Source organism: Marmota flaviventris (genome assembly GCF_047511675.1).
Source record: "Marmota flaviventris isolate mMarFla1 chromosome 5 unlocalized genomic scaffold, mMarFla1.hap1 SUPER_5_unloc_1, whole genome shotgun sequence".
NCBI lineage: Eukaryota > Metazoa > Chordata > Mammalia > Rodentia > Sciuridae > Marmota > Marmota flaviventris.
In genome coordinates, this window is record NW_027287679.1 from 100,355 (window position 1) to 126,256 (window position 25,902).

Below are 25,902 nucleotides of genomic sequence, written 5' to 3' on the forward strand. Positions count from 1 at the left end.
TGGTGGTATCTTAATGTCCCCTTTTTTTCCCTTTTTTCTACAGTAGTAGGAGGCGATTTTGCAATCATTTTAGTTCCAATGTTATGTGTGTGTCCTTTCAGTGTGCAGGTTTTTCTTTGGGATGTGTTTGGTCAAGCCATCATTCTCAGCATCAAGTTCCAGATGAGCAACTCATCAAGGAGAAAGAGTAATCTCTGAGAACAATCATAGCTTAAAGCAAAACATACATACCATAAAAATTATATATATATATATATATATATATATATATATATATATATATATATATATATTCTATAATACCAAGAAATGAACTAAAGTTCATAGGATATAACAATGTGCACCTGGCTGGAAAAAAAAAAAAAGCCTTAGTGACAATAAACATATCATGATCGATTTTAAAAAGAACAGACAATGAAAGTGGTTATAGTAAGCAGAGACAGACTAAAGAGAAGATGGCAATGAAATTCAATAAGAATGAGAATAGGAAAGAATTTAAAATAAGAATAAAAATGTAATCAAGGAAATAAAACAAGAAATGAATGAAAATATCTTGGAAAATCAGATCTATTATGAAAAAAGAAATAATTTGGCAAACCCAAAGAAATAGCAGACCAAAAAAAAAGTCACAAATAAAACCATGGAAATCTTCACAATTCCCTGAAACTAATGTAACTAAAATGGAGATACTTCTGTCCAGAATTTCTAATTTTGGAAAGCTAAAGCTTTTTGTGGTTTGGAGGATGTAAATATTGCCCATCAGTTTCCTTACCTGCTCTAGCTCCAAAAGGCTTCTGCTCCTTGCTCCCCCATACCTCCCAGAGAATGCTGAGTGAACTTTAAAAGTTGCAGAGAAAATGCACTCTCAGTATTAGTTTGTGTACTCAGAGACATGAGTCTATATAATGTAGAAATTGCCTGATAAACCCTGTGGTCCAAGGAAACTAATCTGTAGTACAGACCCCAATTATGGAATTCTGTACTCAGTGGTCTTGTACTGGGCATGATTCCAAGTCACTGAGGCCTTTTCCTACAATCTCTTGGAGCATGAGAGACATGGCTTGGTTTCAAAATCTGTGACTTCTTCAGATAACTTCCTGAAAATATCATTCCTTCTGATCCTGCCCCAGCACTTCTGGAATCATCTGTCCCTTAAATTTTCAAACAGCACTTCTCCCTCACTATGATTATTTCCAAAGCACCCATTTGAATGAGGCAGTGCTCCTGTGGACCTTTACTCTATAGTTTGTTCAACAGGACCAACACTCGTCTTCCTGATGAGAGCTTTGAAAACATTGAAATCAATCATTATCTTGAGGCTATAAGATTGAGGAACCCTCCAACATTTTGTTAGGAGGTCTGGCTGCAAGTCTTGGAGGTGTATAACATGCATGGTTTGTGACCTTTCACTGAGTATTGCTAAAATTGTACCCTTCTGTAAAGGATTTTGTCTGAGTTGTATATTGTAATTTTCAGGATGCTGCCCCTCAACACTAGTATGGTATAATGGGAGCAATATCTCCAAATGACTCTCAGCACAGTTTGTTGACCTGGTATATCTGCTCATGTGTATTGTTCTGCATGCAGCCAGTTTTCTACCAGACTTATCCCTGGTGTTGTCACAGAAATGAAAACACCATGAATGTGTTTCAATGAATGTGCCATATGCTTCTATTATTTAGATATAACCTAAGACCATGCTCTAGCTGCACACATCTACATCTGACTCTCTCTACTATACCCACCATGATTCTTATTGCAAGTGCTTTATGCTTTATGCTTTATGCAACTGTTTTATGCCACAGTTCAGTCTTACAAAAGTTAAGAGTACAAATTAGTGGGGTTTTTTGATATCCTAGGAAGAAAGCCTACATAAATTAACATTAGTGAAGGTGCTCCTGCACAGACACTCTGATTCTCTCTGGCAATTTTTTTAGTACACTGAATTTTCCTTTTGGAAAAATCCAAGTCTTTATTTTGCATAAAATGTTGTATTTGAATTGAGAGGAATTTATATAAGTTTCATGTTTTTACTACAAAATATCATACTTTTATAAATTTAGGAAGATTTTGATGTTACAACTTTCATATTATAGAAATTTTAGGGAACTGTTTTCATCCATGATATGCAATTTTTTTTTACAAAATGGTGTATCATGAAAATCTAACTTGTTCAAGTTAAGTGCCAAGTATTACCCCAAATTTTTATCTTTTCTTCTGTTGGAGAGTGTCGGGGTTAGTTCCATAACTTTCTGGTTGTGACTTGTACCACTATAAATATTGAAGTTCATATGTCACATGTGCATAAATATTTAAGTACATCGGGGAAAAAAGCATGGACTGGGAAATCTGGGCCATATGGTATCATTTTTCTAGTATTCTGAGCAATATTCATACTGCTTTGCAGAATATAAATGCTAAATTTTAGTCTCATGGTATATTATTTACTTTTCCTTCACATGTTCACCAGCACTTATTATTTGAATACTTGATGAATGTTATTTGACAGGGTCAGCTAAAATGTCAACGAAGTTTTGAATGGTATTTCCCTGAAAGCTGGAAATGTTAAAAAAAAAAAAAAAACTTTTTCATATGGTTATAAGCAATTTGTATTTCTTATTTTTGGGAACACTCTATCTACTCATTTCTCCATTTCCTAATTGGATTGGTGAAGTTTTCCTCAGGTACCAAAGGGAAAATTCCACTTGTCCACCCAGCTAGATTTCCCCTGGCATTTCTACAGCTTTTTTTCTTATATAAATGCATTTATTCCTTTACAAGACACTGTTTCTGATTTCATCTGGTCACAGGCTCTCCATAGTGGCTTTCCTGTGTTTTCCCATAGCCCATCTTTTTCATCATGCAGTCACACACAAAATCATCTGACTCCTATCTCCAATAATTTGCAGTCAGTAAGCAGCATATGATCCTGTGCTTCTACCATTGTCCCTTTGAATTCTTTTTAGTTCTGTCTTCAATGAAAAGTGTTGCACACTGTATCCAAATTGAGCCTTCTTTTTTTTTAATTGCATGATCTTATATGTGGAATATTAAAAAAATCCAATATACAAAAGTAGAGTGTAGAATGAAGGTTGCTATAGGTTAGGAATAGGGGAAAATGAGATGTTGATCAAGAAGTACAAAGTTTTGTTTTTCAGAATGATAAATCCCTAGCTTCTTAATGTATGATAAGGATATCTTATAAAGTGTACTTGATTATTGTGTATTTAAAATTTGCTAATAGGTCTATTGTCATTGTTCTTACAACAAATAAAAGGAAGAAAGTGATAACTGTTCAAGATTATGTTATATTATTTAGCTTATTTGTAATGATTATATCATAAAGTATATGTACATTGAATCATTAAGTTGTATACCTTTAATTTACATAATAAACCTCAATTTTAAAAAAGTAAGTTACCACCAAAATAAAAATGTTTCTATCTAAAATGATGAAATAAAAATAAAAATTCCTAAATTTTGATGAAATAATAAATATTATCAAATACGAATTATGTTAGATGAGAAAAAATAACTCACATTCCTGCTTCTATTCAACATAGTGATCTTAAAATTTATGTTTAAATCCCTTATTCTTAGTATGAAAATATTGTTCTCTACTGAGACAAGCAGTACACTTTAATTGTATTTCAATTTTGGTTCAACTTTATGTTTTACACAAATAGATGATTGTATTTTTCATTTGCATAATTTCACTGAATTTATGGAAAATCACTGTAGCATATTTCTCACCATAATTTTCTACATTTTTAATTCTTTCACATAATTAAATACCTTATTTTCCTCATTGGAGATATCCTTCCTCTTCTTATTCTCCACTATAGAGCTAGGGTTTCTTTCTGTTTTGATTATGGGAATCGCCTTTATGTCTTCATGGTTTCCTATACACGTTACATGTGAGGCATGTGTGTGTGTGTGTGTGTGTGTGTGTGTGTGTGTGTGTGCTTATTACTATTTGTGCTGGATTCATTGCCTAAAATCAAGCCTCTTTCCTTTTGTAATGCTTTAAAACATGTTAACAAAGACCCAGATCAGATCAATTTCCTGAGATGCCAGAGAATAAATTTACTTTATACTTAACATTCACTGAATAATTTTTATGGATATCAAATTCTACATGAAAAAAAATATTTCATAATATTGAACAAATATACTATTGAATTCTATCTAGTTCATGATACTGATGATCAGACAGAATTTATATTTTAAATCCTGTTTCATTTTACCTGATTTCAGTTGTCTTATGAAAAATTTTCATATATTTCCCCATGTTTCTGAAATTTTATATTGAAGTACCTTCACATGAATCCATGAATCTGTTTCAGTAATTGAGTTGGGCTATGAGTTTTCTTCCCATCTGGATATATATATATATATATATATATATATATATATATATATATATAATGTCCAGTTGAAAGTAGACACATTTTCTGTGCCAAGTACATTTTTAAATGTGTAAAACTCAGACTCAGTTAATTTAAATGGAGCAAGTGCAACACTATGTCATTCTTACACAAAGTGACAAGATTAAACATGAAGTAACATATTTTACTTTAAAATTTTGGCCTTCTAATGTTTAAAATGTTGAATGCTGTATAACATAAAATACTTTTCTCAAGAGATTTAAATAAGTTTCCTATTGTGTTCATAGATTTTCTGGGGCATGCATAATAAGCTAGTTAAACATTGATGTGAGTTGTTTTGGATATATCCACATCAGTGAGTTTGTTGTCAGGGAATACATTTCCTATTTCATCCATCTTAGTTTACCTAAGAGTAGCCGGATAAAGGGAGGAGCTCAGCTTCATCTGCAGTATATAAGATAGTGTCCCTTAAGAAAATATGGTGCACAAAATGTAGTGGTCTAATTTCCAATTCCATTGATTTCATCACTAGAAATATGGTGATGTCTAAAGAGTGATAATAAAATCTATATGCAACTGATTATTGCCATTATTTTTATCAGAGTCACTCTGAGCAACATCCAGAGGTGTCTGCTTCTTGTATATCTGGTGAGTTTCCTCGAAGAGCAAAGAAAGAAGGTAATAGACATTGTAGAATATACAAATCATATGGGATTAAAATGTTTTAAAGTGAATGTGCCTTAAATCCTGAACACTAGAATATTGTAAGTTTTTCAAAGAATGTACCTATCAAATAGAAAAAGAGTGGAATAATTATTAGGTTTTAGTCACAGGTTAAATTGGGTGTATTGTTAAAGGAACTGAAATATGAGCTGCATTTGAAACATGCTTCACTCCCAGGAAAGTTGGAAATAAGGAAAAGGAGAGAAGAGGAGGCAATGAAGATTGAGGATGATAATAAAAACAGGGAGTCAAAGAAGGGAAAAAAATAGTTGAATTCAGTGGAGGGTAGGAAATTCAAGCCATATTTGAGAAGGGAAAAGAACAGGTTTTTGAAAATGTGGGAAGAACTTGTGAGTTTCAAGTTCCAAAGATGAATGAAGGGTAGTTAATGTAAAGCTTTCCCAACTTTCCTGACTTATTCACAGTTGGAAATGAATTGAGAAGTGAAGATCTGATCCCACAAAGCTAAGTTCACTGACCATGAATGATTAGGCATATATACAATTTAATGATATGCAACATGTTGCTACTCCCTAGGACAAAATTCAGGGAACAAATAGCAAATGGAATAATAGAGAGAAGTAGGAATGGTTATGGAGCAATCTCCAAATCCAAAGATATATAAAATTTACTTTGGAAAGATTATAGTTACTTTTACATTTTATTTGAGGGGAAAGCATAGGGAAGAAATGATAGGTACATTCAAATTAATATAGAATAATTGGAACTGACAGTGTTCAAACTGGAACTCTTAAACTGTAAGGAAACATCTCTTGGGGACCATGTTCAAAACATTTTGACTGAGTAGGTCTTTGCTTCTACATATCCATTACATTTTAAGGTTATTCCAAAGATTCCTGTCACAGACAGTATTTGGAGCCAGGGAATGGATTTTGTGGGGGGGGGGAATTTTTAAAAAAAACAGCTATTGGTTCCAACAATTCAGGACAGAAAATGATCAAGTGCAAGCATAAATTTTGCTTACATTCAAGCATGTCTCTTGGTAATTGGGACTGACTCAAAAGACAAAGATGAAGAAATTATGTATCTTAAGGAGGCTGATTCATAGTGGGGCGGGGAGCATGGGAGGAATAGAAAAACTCTAGATAGGGCAGAGGGATAGGAGGGGAAGATAGGGGGCATGGGGTTAGAAATGATAGTGGAATGTGATGGACATAATTATCCAAAGTACGTGTATGAAGACACGACTTGGTGTGAATATACTTTGTATACAATCAGAGTTATGAAAAATTTTGCTCTACATGTGTAATATGAATAGTAATGAATTCTGCTGTCATATATAAATAAAAAATTAATTTAAAAAAAGAAATTATATATCTAAGATAAAGTTGCTACATTGGCAGGCAAGGTGTGAAAACTAATCAAAACAAAGAATGTAAAATGGAAAGAATCAAGCCCCCTCTGTGGGTGTCTTTGAAAAGCCAATAGGGAAGGAAAATAATGTAGGAACTGAATAAGTTAGCTAGGAAAAATGAGAAAATGGACAAAATGCTATTCAGCTGTTTTACGTTTATCTGCCTCAAATCAAAGTGAGACTGGTCCTGGTCCAGAGATGATTGGAAGCAGTAGAGACTGGAAGAATCAGAGCAACCTGCAGCTAAAAATTTCTTTCCTCTATATCTAGTAGGCACCATAATGTAGAAGATACCTTAGCAGTCACTCAGATGAGCAACCTAGCATTTTTGACACATTGATTGTTAAGGACAGCTAATATTCTATGGTTTCATTGATTAAGATTTTTATTAATATTATTGTATTTCTCATTATTTTATTGGTGTGTTGCAGTGAAAATATGTTCCCAAATGTGTCAGGAAAGTACAGTACTCCTGAGAAAAATTCTAGATAGCAAATATTGTGTTCAACCAGCCCTTTCGTGAAAATATTTGAAAAGCTGTCTAGACTTGCCACATCAGATTCATTTTTTTTAATTTTTATTGTTGGTTGTTCAAAACATTACATAGTTCTTGATATATCATATTTCACACTTTGATTCAAGTGGGTTATGAACTCCCATTTTTACCCCATATACAGATTGCAGAATCACATCAGTTACACATCCATTGATTTACATATTGCCATACTAGTGTCTGTTGTATTCTGCTGCCTTTCCTATCCTCTACTATCCCCCCTCCCCCTCCCTTCCCCTCCCCTCCCATCTTCTCTCTCTACCCCCTCTACTATCATTCATTTCTCCCCCTTGTATTATTTTCCCCTTTCCCCTCACTTCCTCTTGTATGTAATTTTGTATAACCCTGAGGGTCTCCTTCCATTTCCATGCAATTTCCCTTCTCTCTCCCTTTCCCTCCCACCTCTCATCCCAGTTTAATGTTAATCTTCTTCTCATGCTCTTCATACCTACTCTGTTCTTAGTTACTCTCCTTATATCAAAGAAGACATTTGGCATTTGTTTTTTAGGGATTGGCTAGCTTCACTTAGCATAATCTACTCTAATGCCATCCATTTCCCTGCAAATTCTATGATTTTGTCATTTTTTAATGCAGAGTAATACTCCATTGTGTATAAATGCCACATTTTTTTTTATCCATTCGTCTATTGAAGGGCATCTAGGTTGGTTCCACAGTCTTGTGAGCCACTTTCTTTCTTTGTTCATTTAATTAAAAGGGGTTCCATAAATCTCACTGAAAATTTTATACCCTCTGTATTTTTGGAAAAATTCCATCCAGTCAGGCCTGCATCAATTTTCAGGTGCACTACTGCCTTCTCATTATTCATCTCCATTCACGCACATTCCACCCATGGTCACATGCTTATCACATTGAGGTTGGTTTTGCTATTTATGCATATAGTGCACATATGACCATAATACCTCTCTAAAACATGGATTTCCAAGCATCTTAAATTTCTTAAGAATCTTTCTTAATACAAATTTTTCCTCACTATGTATTTTGATCCCTCTCTCTGCCTGAGATGTCCTCTGGCAGTTCTCCTTGCCAATCCCTATAGTCAGTCAGGCATGTTCCATTTAAGCCCTGTGTGTATGTACAGTCTCACATGCCCTCAGCATTTCCTCCCTCTGGCAGATAACCTCACTTTTGAAGTCTCCATTAATCTCTATCTCTAGAAAAGACATCATCCCTGGCCCCTATTTTCTCCTCTAGTTCTTACCACAAATTCAATTACAGGTGGAAATAAATAAAGCTTTTGACAGTATTATGATATAAAAGGAGTCCTCTCAAGTCCAGTAACTGATGAACTGGGTAGGAAAATGAATACTTTACAACTCACATGTTTATTACTCAGCACAAAAGTTGTAATCTGTCTGAGGTAGTCCCAAGGAAAGAAAACCATTTTATGTCAGGAATAACAGGCATAATCATGAATGTTTTGCAAGACAGAGGCAATTTTGATTGAAAAAAAAATATATGAGAAGAAATGGAACCTAAAAAGAAAAATAATATGGAATTCATTCTATTAAGATGTAAATGCAATCATTTATTTGGAACACAATGAAGTACAATGGATTTTTAAAATTTAATAATTGAGGAAGAGATAGTAAAAGTGTGATGATTATAGTGTACATAGAAAAATTTTTTACTGTGAAATTTTCATTCAACTTGAATGGATCAAGTTGTGAGTTATTATAGGCATCATACATGGTGGATACCTAGTGTCTCCCCATGTGGTTTTCTGAAGTATTGGACCAGTAAAATTACTCTTCAATGACGTCAGTATGCATGGGGTTCAGAGATAACACATCCATAATTGCAGGTACTTGAGAGGCTGAAGCAGCCTCTCAGGTTTCCAGAAAACCCTGGAATTGAAAAACACCCTGTCTCCCAGGATAAAGACTTGGGATCTGAAGTAAGCATTATAGTATTTTCCAAGGATACACATGTTTTGGGGTAAAATACATAGGCCCACACACAAACAGCAATACAAATTTTACACATGATATATATTCTTCTAAAGTAAAACTTCAATAAAAATATAACTGGACAAATAAAATTATATGATTATTATTACTCTTCCTTTTTATAATTTGGATAATTTGTCTTTAGCATGAATTTTTAAGTACTTTAAGTTTATCTGTGCATTTGTCAGCAGAGTCAAATTTGTACAGATCATCTGAGGCAGAACAGAAGAGGCTTCATGATATGGATGCTAATGCACATCACCAGCAAAAGGTAGGCATATGTGTCAATTTAAATTCCTGGTCATTTTTTTTTTCTTGCTTCCAGATGCCAATTGAAATGACCTACTACAATACTCTTTGAAACTCCAAACATAGTAATTAAATATTTAAGTACAGATAAGTTAACTGGTCATCAATATCAAAATAGCTTTAGCAATCAAGGTGCATGCCAGATAAACTTTATGCAAGCAATTGCACTAATATTTTCCAATAATGTTTGCATTTTCATCTGTGTGACAGCCTTAAATGGAGAATGATAAATTGGAGACTTATAAATATCACATATCAGGTGAAACTAGGAACATTCATAAATGCAATGACCACTGAACACATTCATGTAAAAATAGCTTCATTCCCAAAGGCTCAGTGTTTAATTTCACATTAGCTGTCACCCATGCCAAGGTTAAAGATGTCATTCTCCATGGATTTCTGTGTCTTTACTGAGGAAGATACCAGACTCAAATGAGACACAAAACTGCCTGTTAATGGAATTAGAATGATTCAGGATGGGTACTTTTCTGTTAATATACATATAATTTCTATTGATTTTATGTCCTTTCCCTTCAAGAAATCAATTCACTTATTAAACATATTTTTTCTTAGTATCTAGTTGTTGTTAGACCTAATGTATTTAGGATGTAATTATTGAGAAATTATGAAATTTGAGAGGTGTATTTTTCCTCTGTTCTCATGTTATCTGTGTTAATAGATGGTGGATTTCCATGCATTGGAATGGATTTCTGTTCCATAGTGTCTCATAGGTACTTGTAGTGCGCAAGTTTCTCTTTGGGATGTTTCCTGGACAAGGTTTATAGATGAGGATCACATCTGAAAAATGAGCATGTTTAACATGTTACTTTCACTCACAAGTATCTCTGTAAGGGGAGAATATCACAGAGCCGCCATCACCCTGCCAGGGTAGTTTCCTGCTCAGAAAGTGTAAGCCACCTGGGAAAAAGAAAGTCTCAAATAATTAGTAAATAAATAAGAGACAGAGCCAGAAATTAAGTTTGAAAAGGAAAGCAGAGCTCCTGAAAAGTTCCCCAATCCCAGTAGAAGCTGGAACTGAACAACTAGAAAAAGGATCAAGTTGTTTATTTAAGGGAGAGTAGATCAAAGGCAGAGATAAGGTTTTAGCAGGAGAAATATTGCTTTTGGTGTGTTAGGATTCTTGCAACAATGAAGTTGATTTGGCATCTTGACAGGCCACACCCAACTCTGAAAGGCTGTGTAGCTGTGTGGCTCCAGCGGGTCCACCCATCTCCAGTGCAATGCTGAACCTGACACAGCTTTCTGGTCAATTTGCTTCACACCAAGTTCACATTGGCTCCTGTCAGGAGAGAATAAACTCCAATAATGATCACAGCATAAACCAAAATATGTATCCACTGTACATAAAATATTATGTTTTAAATGATCTCCAGAACAGCACAAAATGAAGAGATGGAGTAGGAATAAAAAGGTTTACCTGCAAAAAAAATGTCCTAGTTATAATATAATTATTGGAGCATATTTCAAAAAAGTAAGTAGAGGGAAAGTGGTGAGAATAAGCAGAGTCAGAATAGGAGAAAAGGAAAAAATGCAATAAAAATGAGAAATGAAAATATTTAAAATGAGAATTAAAGTTGTCTCTGGCTAACAACAAAAATGAATGAATGGAATAAAACTCTCAAATAAATAGAGAAAAATAAATAACATGGAAAACTCATAAAAATTATCAAACAAAAATATCAAAAACAATAATATAAGAAGCTTGAGATTCTCTAATATTAACATAGTAGAAAAGAAGATATTTCTGTCCAGGATTTCTAATTTTACTCACACATAACTTTGGGGGTTTCTGGGAAACAAATATTATTCAACACTTTATTTGTTCTAGCTCCAAAAGGCCTAACCTGTTATTTGCATGAATAAGCTGAGCTTCTCTGCTCCTTTGTCTCTCACCACATACAGAGAATGCTGAGGGAACTTAGCAATTTCAAGGAGAATCTCACCATCATTACTTGTTAATCTACTCAGACATGTGGGTCTATCTAATGTGGAAACTTCCTGACACACACTCTGGTTCATGGAGCCTAGGGACCAGTATGTAATGCAGACCACCTGATGGATTTCTGAAGTCAGTGGTCTAAAGGTGGGCAAGATTCCATGTCTCTGAGGGGTTTCCTGGCAACTTATTTGAGCATGGCAGTCATAGCCTGCTTGCAGAATCTTTTGGGAACTGAAGGAACATACCATTGCACCTGACAATGCCCCAGCACTGCTGGATTCTTGCGTCACTTGAATTTTCAAAAAGCATTCTCCTTCACAATCATTATTCTAAACAACCTATTTAAACGCTATTCAACTAACTGTCCAACAGACACAACACATGTGTTCCTGATGAGAATTTTCAGCCCATTCCTATCACTATCCTGAGAACATATGAAGAGGGTGAACCTCCACCATTCTGTGTGGAGAGTTGGCTATGCATCTGGGAAGTTCAAACATGCAGTGGTTTCAGATCTTGCCCACAGAGTTACTACAATGGAACACTTCTTAAAGGAGTCTGACCTCAGGATTTTATTGTAATTCCCTGGATGGTGTCTACAATATCAGTATGGCAATAATATGGAGAAGAACTTGAAATGCCTCTCAGCTGAGTGGCTTGAACCTACATGGTGTGTATGCACATGTATGTTGTTTTACCTTGGCACTTGCTGTCACAGAAAATCAAACAACATGTTTCAGTGAAAGTGCCAGGAACTTTTAATCTTTAGGTGGACCACAGAACTAAAATGTAGCCGCCCAGAGCTATCAACAGATCTATGTCTCAGTTTCAGTTTTATACCACCCTAATACTTGTTGTGAGTACCTCCATTAACCACTGTCTGTGACAGAGGTCCATCTTATTAAAAAATAGGAATGAATTTTTTTTCTGAAATCTGGGAAAAAAGTATGGATAATGTGCATTGGGCAAAGAGGCTCTTGAATATTGCCTAGAATGTTTGGCAGTATTTTGAATACTGGTTGATTCACCTTAAAAAATTTAACTCCCTCCTTTGCTGAGAATGTTGTATTTGAACTGAGAGGAATCTACATTAATTTCCTATTTTTACTAAAATATTTTTCTTTATATACTTAAGGAGATTTTGCTGTTGTGCCTTTTGTATATTAGAATATTTTAGGGTGCTGAATTCATATAAAGCAGTTGGAGATTCATTGATTCTAAGAATAAGTATATTGCCATATTGTTCCTTCCAACTTATTCGTAAGTATCTCTCGGATCAGAACCCCAGTGGTGTACCAAAACCAGAATGCACATGTGATTTATGATGTTGCTGTTTTAGCACTGAAATCTTGACTTTCAGTGCTAAAACAGCAACATTCATAAATCACATGTGCATTCTGGTTTTGGTACACACTGGGGTTCTGATCGAGGAGTAGAAAAGTTGGGTCATATGGCAGTCATATTCTTAGAATCCTGAGGAATCTCCAAAATGCTTTCTAGTGTGGAAGTCTTAATTTTCAGTCTGGCAGTATAGGATTGGTCTTTCCTGCTACATCCTGCACTGCATGTATTTTTTGACTACTTGATAAATGTCATTCTTACTGGGGACATCTGAAATATCAATTCAGATTTAAATGATATTTCTTTTTCATTGATTAAAAAATAAATTACAGTAGGATGCATTAAAACTGTTAATACACATGTACAGCACAATTTTTCATATTTCTGGTTGTATATAATGTATGTTGACACCAATTCACACATGTCTTCATACATGTACTTTGGATAATGATGTCTATCACTGTCTACCATCCTTACTAACTCCCTGCACCCTTCTTTTCCCTCCCATTCCGCTGCCTTATCTAGAGTTCATCTATTCCTCCCTTACTCCCCCTCCTATAGCAGCACAATTCACAATAGCTAAATTGTGGAGCCAATCTAAATGACCTTAGTAGATGAATGGAAAAAAATGTGGCATATATACACAATGGAATTTTACTCAGCAATAAAAGAGAATAAAATCATGGTATGATGTTGACCAAATGTGATATATCTATGAACAATTTGTAATTCCTGATTTGAGAACTTCCTATTTCCTGCTTTTTGCCATTGCCTAATTGGGTTTGTGAGACTCTCTTCAACCCACTAGAGGGGGAATTCATTGCTTGCACATCACTAGTTTTCCCTGGCACTGTTGCCATCTATTTCTTCTATGAATGCACCTCTTGTTTTTTTTTTTTTTAATTTTTTATTGTTGGCTGTTCAAAACATTACATAGTTCTTGATATATCATATTTCACAATTTGATTCAAGTGGGTTATGAGCTCCCATTTTTACCCCATATACAGATTGCAGAATCACATCAGTTACACATCCATTGATTTACATATTGCCATACTAGTGTCTGTTGTATTCTGCTGCCTTTCCTATCCTCTACTATCCCCCTCCCCTCCCCTCCCCTCCCCTCTTCTCTCTCTGCCCCCTCTACTGACATTCGTTTGTCCCCCTTGTATTATTTTTCCCCTTCCCCTCACTTCCTCTTGTATGTACTTTTGTATAACTCTGAGGGTCTCCTTCCATTTCCATGCATTTTCCCTTCTCTCTCCCTTTCCCTCCCACCTCTCATCCCTGTTTAATGTTAATCTTCTTCTCATGCTCTTTGACCCTACTCTGTTCTTAGTTACTCTCCTTATATCAAAGAAGACATTTGGCATTTGTTTTTTAGGGATTGGCTAGCTTCACTTAGCATAATCTGCTCTAATGCCATCCATTTCCCTGTAAATTCTATGATTTTGTCATTTTTTAATGCAGAGTAATACTCCATTGTGTATAAATGCCACATTTTTTTTATCCATTCATCCATTGAAGGGCATCTAGGTTGGTTCCACAGTCTAGCTATTGCGAATTGTGCTGCTATGAACATCGATGTAGCAGTGTCCCTGTAGCATGCTCTTTTTAGGTCTTTAGGGAATAGACCGAGAAGGGGAATAGCTGGGTCAAATGGTGGCTCCATTCCCAGCTTTCCAAGAAATCTCCATACTGCTTTCCAAATTGGCTGCACCAATTTGCAGTCCCACCAGCAATGTACAAGTGTACCCTTTTCCCCACATCCTCGCTAGCACTTGTTGTTGTTTGACTTCATAATGGCTGCCAATCTAACTGCTAAAAAGTTTTTTCTCAGCAAAAGATACAATAAGAGAGGTAAATAGAGAGCCTACATCCTGGGAACAAATCTTTACTCCTCACACTTCAGATAGAGCCCTAATTTCCAGAGTATACAAAGAACTCAAAAAATTAGACAATAAGAGAACAAACAACCCAATCAACAAATGGGCCAAGGACCTGAACAGACACTTCTCAGAGGAGGACATACAATCAATCAACAAGTACATGAAAAAATGCTCACCATCTCTAGCAGTCAGAGAAATGCAAATCAAAACCACCCTAAGATACCATCGCACCTCTTGTTTTTAAAGCCATGATTTCTGTGTTGCCCACAGAGGTACTACAATAGAACACTTCTCAAAGGTGTTTGCCCTCAGGATTTTATTGTAATTTCCAGGATGGTGTCTACAATATCAGTGTGGTGATAATATGGAAAAGAACTTGAAATGCCTGTCATCTGAGTGGCTTGACCCTACATGGTGTGTAGGCACATGTGTGTTCATCTGGTCACTGATTCCTGTTGAGAGTCCCCAGTATTTCCACACAGGCTGTCTTATTCATTATGCAGATTCATCAGTTTTTCTGGTTCAAAACTTTGAAAGTAGTCAGTCAAGAAACTCAGTGTGATGCTGTGCTACTGCCTTACTGTTTTGAAATTCCTTTTAGTTCCTTCTTCAATGAAAAGTATTGCATACTCTAACCAAATTGAGTGTGCTTCTTTGTTCACATAAAATATGCACTATATATACAACCAGAGATATGAAAAATTATGCTCTTTATGTGTAATATGAATTGTAATCATTCTGCTGTCATATGTAACAAGTTAGAATACAAAATAGATACATTCTCTTATTGACTCTCTCTTCTTTTAGTACTCAATGAGGTAAATATTTGGAAGTTTCTGGAGTCTCAAATGAAACAAGTCCAAGAGTATTTTCTTCCTACTGGAGGTGACCCATTGGAAGGGTCTTATCATAACAAGTATCATATAAATCAATAAAACAATTGGCCCTTCATTGTTAGAAATACTGAATCTGTAAAACATGAAATCTAATTCACAAAAGCATTTTAAATAAATTTTCAACTCTGTTTTTAGATTTGAGTAAGAATGCAGAGCTTACTAATTAAACACTGATGTTAGTTGTTTTGGATATATGTATATCAGTGAGTTTGGTGTAAGAGAATACATTTCCTCTTTCATTCTTCCTGATGTTCCCCATCAGTAGCCAGATGAAGAGAGGAGCTCAGCTTCATCAAGACAGCATGTGAAATTGTGTCTTATATGGAAATATTGTTGCAGAAAATGTAATGGTGTAATCTGCAATTGCAATGTCTTCCTAAGTATAAATATAATGATGGTCAGAGAGGGATGCAGAAAGCTATATGAAACTTATTATTGTCATTATTTTTACCAGAGTGATTCTGAGAAACATCAAAAGGTGTGTGCTGCTTGTGGGTCCAGGATATTTGAACCAAGCACAAAGACAATAAATGGACATGGACAAGGTAAGAACCATATAGAATACAAAATACATTGTAAAGGGCATTGCCAAAAAATATGAGCACTGGCATACAGTACTTGTTAAAGAAATATGTCTATTAAAATAAATAGTAGGGTTAAATAAATATAAGAAATGGTGTATTTCATTACTTTTCAGCCACAGGTTGAATTGAATGTATTGCTTAAGGAATTGCATTGTGAATTGCATTTGACACATGCTTCTCTCACAGGTAAATCTGAAATAAGGAAAATAACAGAAGAAGAGGGAGTGAAGACTGAGAAAGGCAGTAAGTACACATAGTAAAAAAAATAGAAAGAATAAATGGTAGTCAGGATAGGGTAGGAAATTTCAACAACACTTGAAAAGGGAAAAGAACAGGGTTTTCAAAATGTGGGAAGAATTTGCATGTTTCCATTCCCAAAGTTGAGTGAAGGGGAAAGTAAAACTTTCCCACCCTTTTTGACTTATTCACAGTTGGGAATAAATTGAGGAGTGAATACCTGTTGCCACAGAGCTAAGTTCAGTTACCCCAAATGATTTAATGACATATAATATGTTGATACAGCCTAGGGCAAAATGATAGTGCAGAAACACCAAATGTAAAAGTAGAAAGAAGTATGAATGGTAATTAAGCATGTCCAAAATCCACAGATATCTAATCTAAAATTAATAATGAAAAATTATCAATGAAGATATTACACATCCTTATGAATTTTAATTTGTGGGGACATTTTAGGGAGGAATCCACAGATACATTGAAATTAACTTAGACGAATTTGAAGATGACAAATTTCACACGGGAACTCTGCAACTATAAGGAATCATCCTTTGGGCACCATCTTGAAACTCTTGCTTCTACTTGTCCATTAGAATCTAAGGTGATTCCAATGATTCTGATGTATAAACAACATGATTTGGATCTGTGCATTGTATCTCCTTTTGGGAAATATGCAAGAATTGCTATTGATTCCTACAGTTTGAGGACACAACCGGATCAAGTGCAATCATAAATCTGGCTTTCATTCTGAGCATGTCTCTTGAGATGTGCAAAGGACATAGGACTAAGATGAAGAAATGATATTTCTAAGATAAATCTGTTACTTTGGCAGGCAACAAATAGTGGCAAAGATCCATATAAAGGGTGTAAAATGGAAAAAGGGAAGCTCCCACTTTATGGATTTTTTGGAAAAACTAAAGGGAAAGTGAGGGGGGAGGAAATAGCATTTAGGTAGAAAATAGAAGTAAATGGAGAGAATTCTAGTCAGCTCTCTTCAGTTTGTCTGCTTTCAAGTCAAAATCTGGTGCTAAGATGATAAGAACGAGTAGCAGCTGGAAGAATCAGGGTACCCTACAGCTACCAATTTCTCCCCTTCTTATTTAGTAGGCACCACATTGTGTGAGGTATTTGTATGTGTCATTCAGAGTAGCAACATTGCATTTTTTAAGGATTCTTTACTTTAAAGAAGTCTAATATTTTCATCTATACATTTCTTATTAACATCCTTAATATTTTGCTTTCATCATTATTTTATTGATTTTTGTGAGAAACCATGTCCCTGGACATGACAGGAATGCACCGTATTACTGAGAAAAATTCTGAACTCTAGAAAGCAGATAGATGTTGGGATGATCTGGGACTTGTGTGCAATTCCTTAAAAAGCTGTCTACATATGCCACACCAGACTCAAATTTTAACCAGAAACTTTTATTCAGTTTACTCCTCAAACACTAACACTATTACTCTTAATGTATTTACCGATTTCTTTAAAACACAATGGTTTATTGATATCTGATAACTCTTTAAGTTTTCAAAACAATTTGTCTTTGGGTTGGCCTTGTCTGAATCCTTTGAGCCTTATCATACATCTTTTTTTTTTTCCATACATGTTATATCACTTTCTTCATACAAGAGAGGAAATATAAAACTGATGTTGGTTAAACGAGTGGATAAAGGAAAAGATGACACACCAGTTTCCCACATGGGTATGAACAAACATTGAGATGGTGTTAGCTGATGCTCTCAGCACATATATCTGAGCTAATTATAGCTCAGAAAACTCTCCATGATGAGCAAACAATTATATCTTCCCTGGGAATTTCATAACAATTTTGGAATTATTAATTATAAGGCAAATGAAGATTAGGAAACATAATAAAATGTATTAAATGATTCTGGTAAGATTCACTAAAGATTTGCACTGCCACATTTTTAACTCAGCTTTGACACTGAATTTCTCAGGCTTCTTCTTTCCTCCTCTGACTACAGATCATTCTGCATCTTGACACTGGTATATATACCTATGTCTTTCTATAATTGGTCATTCCAAAAATGATTTTTCCTTTAAAACTCAACTGTGTAAATATTACTGAGCCCATATTCCTGATTTTGTTTAAGTACTTTGAGTCTTGTGGCTTTACTCAACACACATATTTAATTCATTTTACTGCTTTTATTGGCCCTTTTTTGCACATAGATATCCATTTGTTGGAGTACAGTTTTCCAGAAATTTTGACTAAGAGTTGTAAATCAAATATATACTTGCATATACCAAAGAAACATTTGCTCATATTTCTTTGACACGGTTTGTTTGTTCCTATTCTTCTCAATGCTGGGCACTGAACAGGATCCTTTTACATGCTAAGCAGTGATCTCCCACTGAACCTCTCCCACAGACCTCTCTCATTTTCTGGTGTGTTTCATATATCCAAGATTCAGAAAATTGCCCACCTTCTTCCTAAAGGAGTTTCCTGAACATAGGAAGATGTTACCGTAAGAAAGACTACTTGGTAAAGAAAATCAACATTCACATTAGCTGTACTTTACTGCACTTCTTATTTGAAATCTTTGTAACTGTGAGGTAAAAAACCATACATTCCTGTGGCCTACCTTTTTTCTTTGTTCATGTCATTAATCTTCATTGTAAAAAGGTCACTGACAATTTTCTATCCTCTGTATTTCTGGAAATATTCCCTCCATTCAGGCTGGCATCAACTTGCTAATGCACTTATTGCCTTCTCATTATTCATCTCCATTCATGCACAGGTCCTTCTTCATCATCATCACCTGCTCATAGCACTGAGGATGGTCCTGTTATTTATGCATATACTGCACATATGACCATTGTCCCTCTTTAGAACATGAATGTCCAAGCATCTTAACTTTCCTAGGAATCTTTCATAATGTAAATTTTGCCTCAGTCTCTATCTTGTTCCCTCTATCTGCCTGCACTGTCCTCTTGCTCTTCTCTCACCAATCCCTAAATCATCATAAAACATGTTCCTATTTAAACCCTGTCTCTATGTACAGCCTTTCAGCTCTGAGTATTTCTAGCCTCTGGTAGGTAATCTCACTTCTGAAGTCTCCACTATCTCCATCTCTAGAATATAAATCATCGCTAGCACCTGTTTTCTAAGGCTCTTATCACAAACTCAACTGTGGTGGAAATTAATAAAAATGTTGACTGCAACATAATATAAAAGTAGTCCACTCAAGTCCAGGAAATGAGGAAGTAGACAGGAAAATGAATACTTTACAGGTCACATGTTTATTACCCAGTTTGGAAGCTATAAAATGTCTGTTGAAGCCCCAGCAAAAGAAAAAAGACTTTACATCAGGAATAACAGCAATAATCATAGATGCTTCACAAGTCAGACTGATTCCTAATAGTAAAAATGAAAAGAAACAAAACAAATTTTTAAAAACTATGAAATTTGTTGATAAAGATGTAAATGTGATCACTTTTGCAAGATATCATAAATGATGTACAATGGACATTTTTAAATATAATATGTAAAAGAAGAGATAGTAAAAATTCTGATGCCTCCTATTTCCATAGAAATATAATTTTTTCTCTGTGAAATTCACTTTCACCTAAAGTAGATCAACCTGTGAGTTATTTTAGCATTGTACATAGTGACACAGGGTATGACCCCAATTGGTGCTCTGATGCATTGATCACTAAAATTATTACTAATTGATATCAATATGTACTAGCTTCAGAGGGACACGTCTATAATTGCAGGTACTTAAAAGGCTGAGGACAGATCCCTGTCAGGTTTCAAGCCAACTTTGGTACTTACAGACGCCCTGTCTCCAAATATTAAGACAGGGAATTTGATATAAATGCAATAGTTCTTGCCAAGGATATACATGTTCCTGGATAAAATACCCAGGCCTTCATGCAAACAAAATAAAAATTTCAAACATGAGATTTATTCACCTAAAATTAAGCTTGATTGAAACTGTATTTTGAGGAAAGTAAAATGATAGGACTATTACTACTGTTCCTTTTTACTTGGATTAATTGCCATTCACATTATTTTCTAAGTAGTTTAAAAATTTGTGCATTTTTCAGCAGAGTCCCATTTGGGCAAGATATGCCAAGAAGAGCAACAGAGACTTGAAGGTTCTGGGCACAGCAAACAACAAGTATGTACATGTGTCAAATTCCAAATTACTTCTATTTTTCTCATTCTCAGTAGATCAATTAGGCCAAGTGAATTGAACTCATAGAACACTCTTTGGGGATCCAAACATCACAAATTAATATTTAAGTGTAAAGATGTTAACAGATCATTAATATAAAAATAGCTTTAGAAATCAAGGTGATTACAGGTAAGCTTTATATTAGCAGTGTTCCTATATTTTTGAAGAATGTTTGTGTTTGCATCTGTGCACCATCCATAAGTGGAGGGTGATAACTTGGAGACTTAGAAATAACCATTTGAAACCAGGAACACATGAAAGGCAATGACTCACTGAATCCATTCATGGAAAAAACATCTTCATTCCCAAAGGCTTAACATTTAATTTCACATTACCTGTCATCTAGGCCAAGGTTTCCAGTGTCTCCATTGAGGAAGGGAACAGGCTCCAATCAGAAACAAAACTCTCTCCTTATGGGATGAGAACACCTCAGGATGGGTATTGTTCTGCTAATGTACAAACAATACTTGTTTCCTATCCATTGTCTGCAAGAAATCAATAAAATTATGAAAATGTTTACTTTACCTCTTTATGTGAGGTTAGACCAAAGATTTTGGATGCTATTTTTGGGAAATTATGAAATTCTGAAGGGTTGTTTTCCTCCTGTTCTCATATGATCTGTGTTACTATGTAAAGGACTTACATGCATTTGCATGGGTTCTCATCCACATTTACACATGGGTCCTTGTAGTGTTCAAGATTCTCTTTGGGATGTGTCCATAGCAGGAATTATATCTGAGTATCAGGTTTGAAAACCAGCATTTTCCACATGCCAGTTTCACTCACAGGTATTTCTGTGATAGTAGACAATAAACTCCCAACAATGATCACAGTTCATAGAAAAACACAACTGTAAATAAAATGTATTTTTAAAATCATCTCTAGAACACGACAAAAGGAAGAGATGAAGTAGGAAACAACAATGTTTACCTGGAAAATCAAAAGGGCCTTGGTTATAATACAATTATTAGAACTTCTGTTAAAAATGAAGGAAAGTTGGGCTGGGGATGTGGCTCAAGCGGTAGCACTCTTGCCTGGCATTCGTGTGGCCCAGGTTCGATCCTCAGCACCACATACAAACAAAGATGTTGTGTCCACCAAAAACTAAAAAATAAATATTAAAACTCTCTCTCTCTCTCTCTCTCTCTCTCTCTCTCTCTCTCGTTGAAAAGAAAAATTAAAATGAGAACTAAACTGGCCACTTCATAGTGAATGCACAGCCCCCCGCCCACACACACACACACACACACACACACACACACAGAGAGTAATGGAATTAAATTTTAAGAAAAAAAAATAAGATTGATGGTGAAAAACTAAATAAGGTGAAAACTCTATACCAATAGCAGACAAAAATATATCAAGAACAACAACAGCAAAAGCTTCAGATTTCCCTTATACTAACATTATAGAAGATAGTTTGTCCAGGATTTCTAATTTTAGAAACCTACTTTGGCAGGTTTCTGGGAAACAAAAATAATCCAGCTCTTTCATTATTTGCTCTAGCCCCAAAAGGCCTAACCTGCTATTGGCATGAATAAGCTGAGCTCATAGACTCCTTGGTTCCCCACCTCACCCAGAGAAATGAGGGAACTCTACAATTTGAAGAAAATCCTCACCCTTAGTACTTGTTCATATACACAGGGCTGTGGACCCATCTAACATGGAAACTGACAAACACTCTGGCCCTTGAACCCTGGGAACTACTCAGTAATGCAGACTCCAAGGATGGACTCCTATAATCAGTGATGTAGAGGTGGGCAAGAGTCCATATCTCTGTGGGGTTTTCTTACAACCTATTGGAGAAGAGCAGGCATGATCTACTTGCAGAATCTGTGATTTCCTCTGGGAACTGAAGGCAAACACCATTACACCTTATAATGCCCCAGCACTACTGCATTCTTCTGTCACTTGAATTTTCAAAAAGCACTTCTCCTTCACTGTCATTATTCTAAACAACCATTTCAAGAGATAGTGTTCTGTGGATCTCTACTCAAAATAACTATCCAACAGGCACAACGCATGTATTCCTGGTGAGAGATTCCATCCCACTCTAATTATCACTATCCTGACACCATTAGATCAGGGTAAACTTCTACCATTCTGTAAGGAGACTAGATTCTGTGTTTTGAAGTTGGAAGACCTGCAGTGGTTTCCGATCCAGCACACAGGGTCACTACAATGGGACTCTTCTCCAAGGTGTGTGCCCTGAGGATTTTATTGTAATCCCCAGGAGACTTTCTGTAAGCACCAGTGTGTTGGAAATATGAACAAGTCTCCAGATGCATCTCAGCTGAGATTGTTTACCATCCCTGGTGTGGCTGTTGATTTGTGCTTTTAGAATGAGGATTCTTAGAGCTTCAAACAACACATTTCAATGAAAGTACCATGACTTTTTAGTCTTTGTCAGACCACAGGTCCAAGCTGCAGCTATGCAGAGCTCTCAGCAGATCTGGTCTCAGATTCTTTTTAAAACCCATTTTAATTCTTCTTTTGGGTGCCTCCTAACCATTGTTTTGTGCCATGGTTTCATCTGATAGAAGTTGAAATAGGAATGTATGTTTTTTCAGTTATCCCAGGAAAAAAGCCTCTGTGAGGTAACCAGAGTGAAAAAGATCCTGCACTCACCATCTAATTCTGCCTAGGAATTTGGGCAGTATTTTGAACTTTGTTTGAAAACCATGCAAAAATCCAAGTCTCTCCTTTGCTGAAAATGTTGTATTTGAGTTGAAAGGAGTCTATATTAGCTTCCTATTTTCTCTCTAAAATAATTTTTATACATTTAAGAAGATCTTGCTGCTATAACTTTTATATGTTTGAAAGATTTAAGGCAGTATTTTAATACACAATATGAGGAATCATTTTGCCATAATGATTTATCAAGAATAACTAAATTGCTAAAAATCAGTGCTGAAGAGGCTGTGGTTATGGCTCAGTGGTAGAGCACTCACCTCGCAAGTGCAAGGCCCTGGGATCAATCCTCAACACCAGATATAAATAAATAAATAAATAAATAAATAAATAAATAAAAGTTATTGTGTACAACTACCAAAAATAAATATTAAAAAAATCAGCGCTGAAAATTCCATGTGTTTTCTTTAATCCATTCTTTGTTGGTGGGTATCAATTAGTTCTATAACTCTATAAATGTGACTTTCAGTGCTAAAATTGAAGTTCATATATCACGTGTGCATTCTGATTCATACATTGGGATTAATTGGAAGGAGTGGGAAAGCTGGATTGTATTCCTAGAATCTAAAGGAATCTCCGTAATGCTTTCCAATGTGGAGGTCTTAATTTTCAGTCTGGCAGTGTAGGATTGGACTTTCCTGCCACATCCTGAACTGCACTTATTATTGGAATACTTGAAAAATGTCATTCTGATTGGGGGCATCTGAAATGCCAATGAAGTTTGGAATGGTATTTCCTTGAATTCTAGTGGGCATTTTGTAATTCCTGATTTAAGAACTATGTATCTCTTGCTTTTCCCATTGTTTAATTGGGTTAGTGAGATTCTCCTCAGCCTTCAAAAGGAGAGATTCATTACTTGTGCTCTGCTACTTTTTCCTGGCAATGCTGCAGTGTATTTCTTCAATGAATGCATTTCTTTTTGAAAAAAATCCATGAATTCTGTATTTCATCTCATCACTGGTTCTCTGTTGTGGCTTTCCAGCATTTCCAAACAGCCTGACTTATTCATTATGTAGCCATACACCAGTTTTTCTGGCTCAAATCTCTGAAAATACTCAGTCATTAAATAGTGTATTCCTTCCATGGAATTCCAAGACTTTCTTCAATGAAGATGTTTGCATACTCTACCCAAATGCAGTGTTTTCCTTTGTCCACATTAATTGTAGACATATTTTCGTTCCAAATTTCTCTTCCTTGAAAATGAAATTTTCATAAAGTAAATACTTTGCTGAAACATATTAATTTTTGGAAGATTCTATGACTCAAATTAAACAATTCCAAGCATATTTTCTTCCTACTTGACGTGACACATTTGAAAGTCTCTATCACATGAAATATCACATTTTGACATTAAGTATTTAACCCTCACAGGCTGCAGTTGTGGCTTAGTGATAAGACTGTTTTCCTTGCATGTGTGAAACCCAGGATTTGATTCAGCATCACATAAAAATAAATCAATCAAATAAATGAATCATGCCCAACCACAAGCAAAATTTTTAAAAAATTAAATTTAACCATCCTATGTCTAAAATTTCAAATCTATATAACATCAAGTTCCAGTCTCAAAAGAGTTTTGATTGTTTTCTACTGTGTTCTTAGTTTTGTTGGGAGAATGCACACATTGCTAGTTAAGCACTGATGTGAGATGTTTTGAGTATATGAGTATCAGTGATTGTTGTCAGAGAACACATTTCCTCTTTCATTTTTCCTAGTTTTATCCTATGGGTAGCTAGATGAAGAGAAGAGCTCAGCTTCATTGGGGCTGCATAAGATCATGCCTCATAAGGAAATATTGTTTCACTAAGTGTAATGGTCTAATCTCCAATTCAAAGACTGCACAAATGTAAATATGGGGATGTGCAAAGAGTGATGATATTATCTATATGTAACTCATTTTGTCATTATTATTACCAGAGTGATTCTGAGAAACATCAGGAGATGTGTGCTGCTTCTGAATCTGTTGAGATCAATGCAAGCACAAAAAAGGGTATAAATGAACTTGTAAAAGGTAAGAACCACATAGAAGACTAAATACATTGGAAAGAATATGGCCAAGAAATATGAGCACTGGTAAATACTAATTGTGCAAGACATGTGCATATTAAATAAGTAGTAAAGTTTAAGAAAAAAATGTAAGAAGTGGAGTATCTCATTAGGTTTCAGCCACAGGTTAAATTGGATGTATAGATAAAGGTACTGAACTGTGAGTTGCATTGAGACATACTTTTATCACAGGGAAATTTAAATAAGGAAAAGGTCATAAAAAAGAGGGAATTAAGACTGATGAAGGTAGTGAGTACACATCATCAAAAAGAATAAAAGTAAAGAAGAACAAGTGGTACTCAGGAGAGGGTAGGAAATCCCAACAACATGTGAGAAGGGAAAAGAACAGGGTTTTCAAAATGGGGGAAGAATTTGTGTGTTTCCAGTTCCAAAGTTGAATGATGGAGAGGATTTAACTTTTTCACTCTTCTGACTTACTCACAGTTGGGAATGAATTGAGAAGTGAAGACCTGTTTCCACAGAGCAAAGTTCACTTACCCTAATGATTAGGCAGGTGTACAAGTTAATGACATACAACATGTTGCTACTCACTAGGGCAAAATTTTAGGGCAGAAACAGCAAATGGATTAGTTGAAAAAATTAGGAATTGTTATTGGGCATTTTCCAAATCCACAGGTATCTAAAATTAACTTTGGAAAGCTTACAGATTCTTCTAAACTTTATTTTGAGGGATGAATCCAGAGCTACATTCAAATTAACCTAGAGGAATTAGAAGCTGA

At 35.3% G+C, this 25,902-nt stretch overlaps 1 protein-coding gene across 1 annotated transcript in view; it reads left to right on the top strand.

The window, feature by feature from the left end:
* Positions 1-25,665, top strand: part of LOC114083934 (titin homolog) — a 109,834-nt gene extending 84,169 nt beyond the window's left edge. The window contains exons 41-48 of the mRNA XM_071607115.1: positions 8,862-8,954; positions 9,152-9,277; positions 15,856-15,946; positions 16,172-16,228; positions 20,298-20,371; positions 20,775-20,882; positions 25,034-25,127; positions 25,607-25,665. Of these exons, the coding sequence (XP_071463216.1) occupies positions 8,862-8,954; positions 9,152-9,277; positions 15,856-15,946; positions 16,172-16,228; positions 20,298-20,371; positions 20,775-20,882; positions 25,034-25,127; positions 25,607-25,665 (702 nt within the window). The remainder of the gene's footprint in view (positions 1-8,861; positions 8,955-9,151; positions 9,278-15,855; positions 15,947-16,171; positions 16,229-20,297; positions 20,372-20,774; positions 20,883-25,033; positions 25,128-25,606) is intronic.
* The last annotated feature ends 237 nt before the right edge of the window (positions 25,666-25,902 follow it).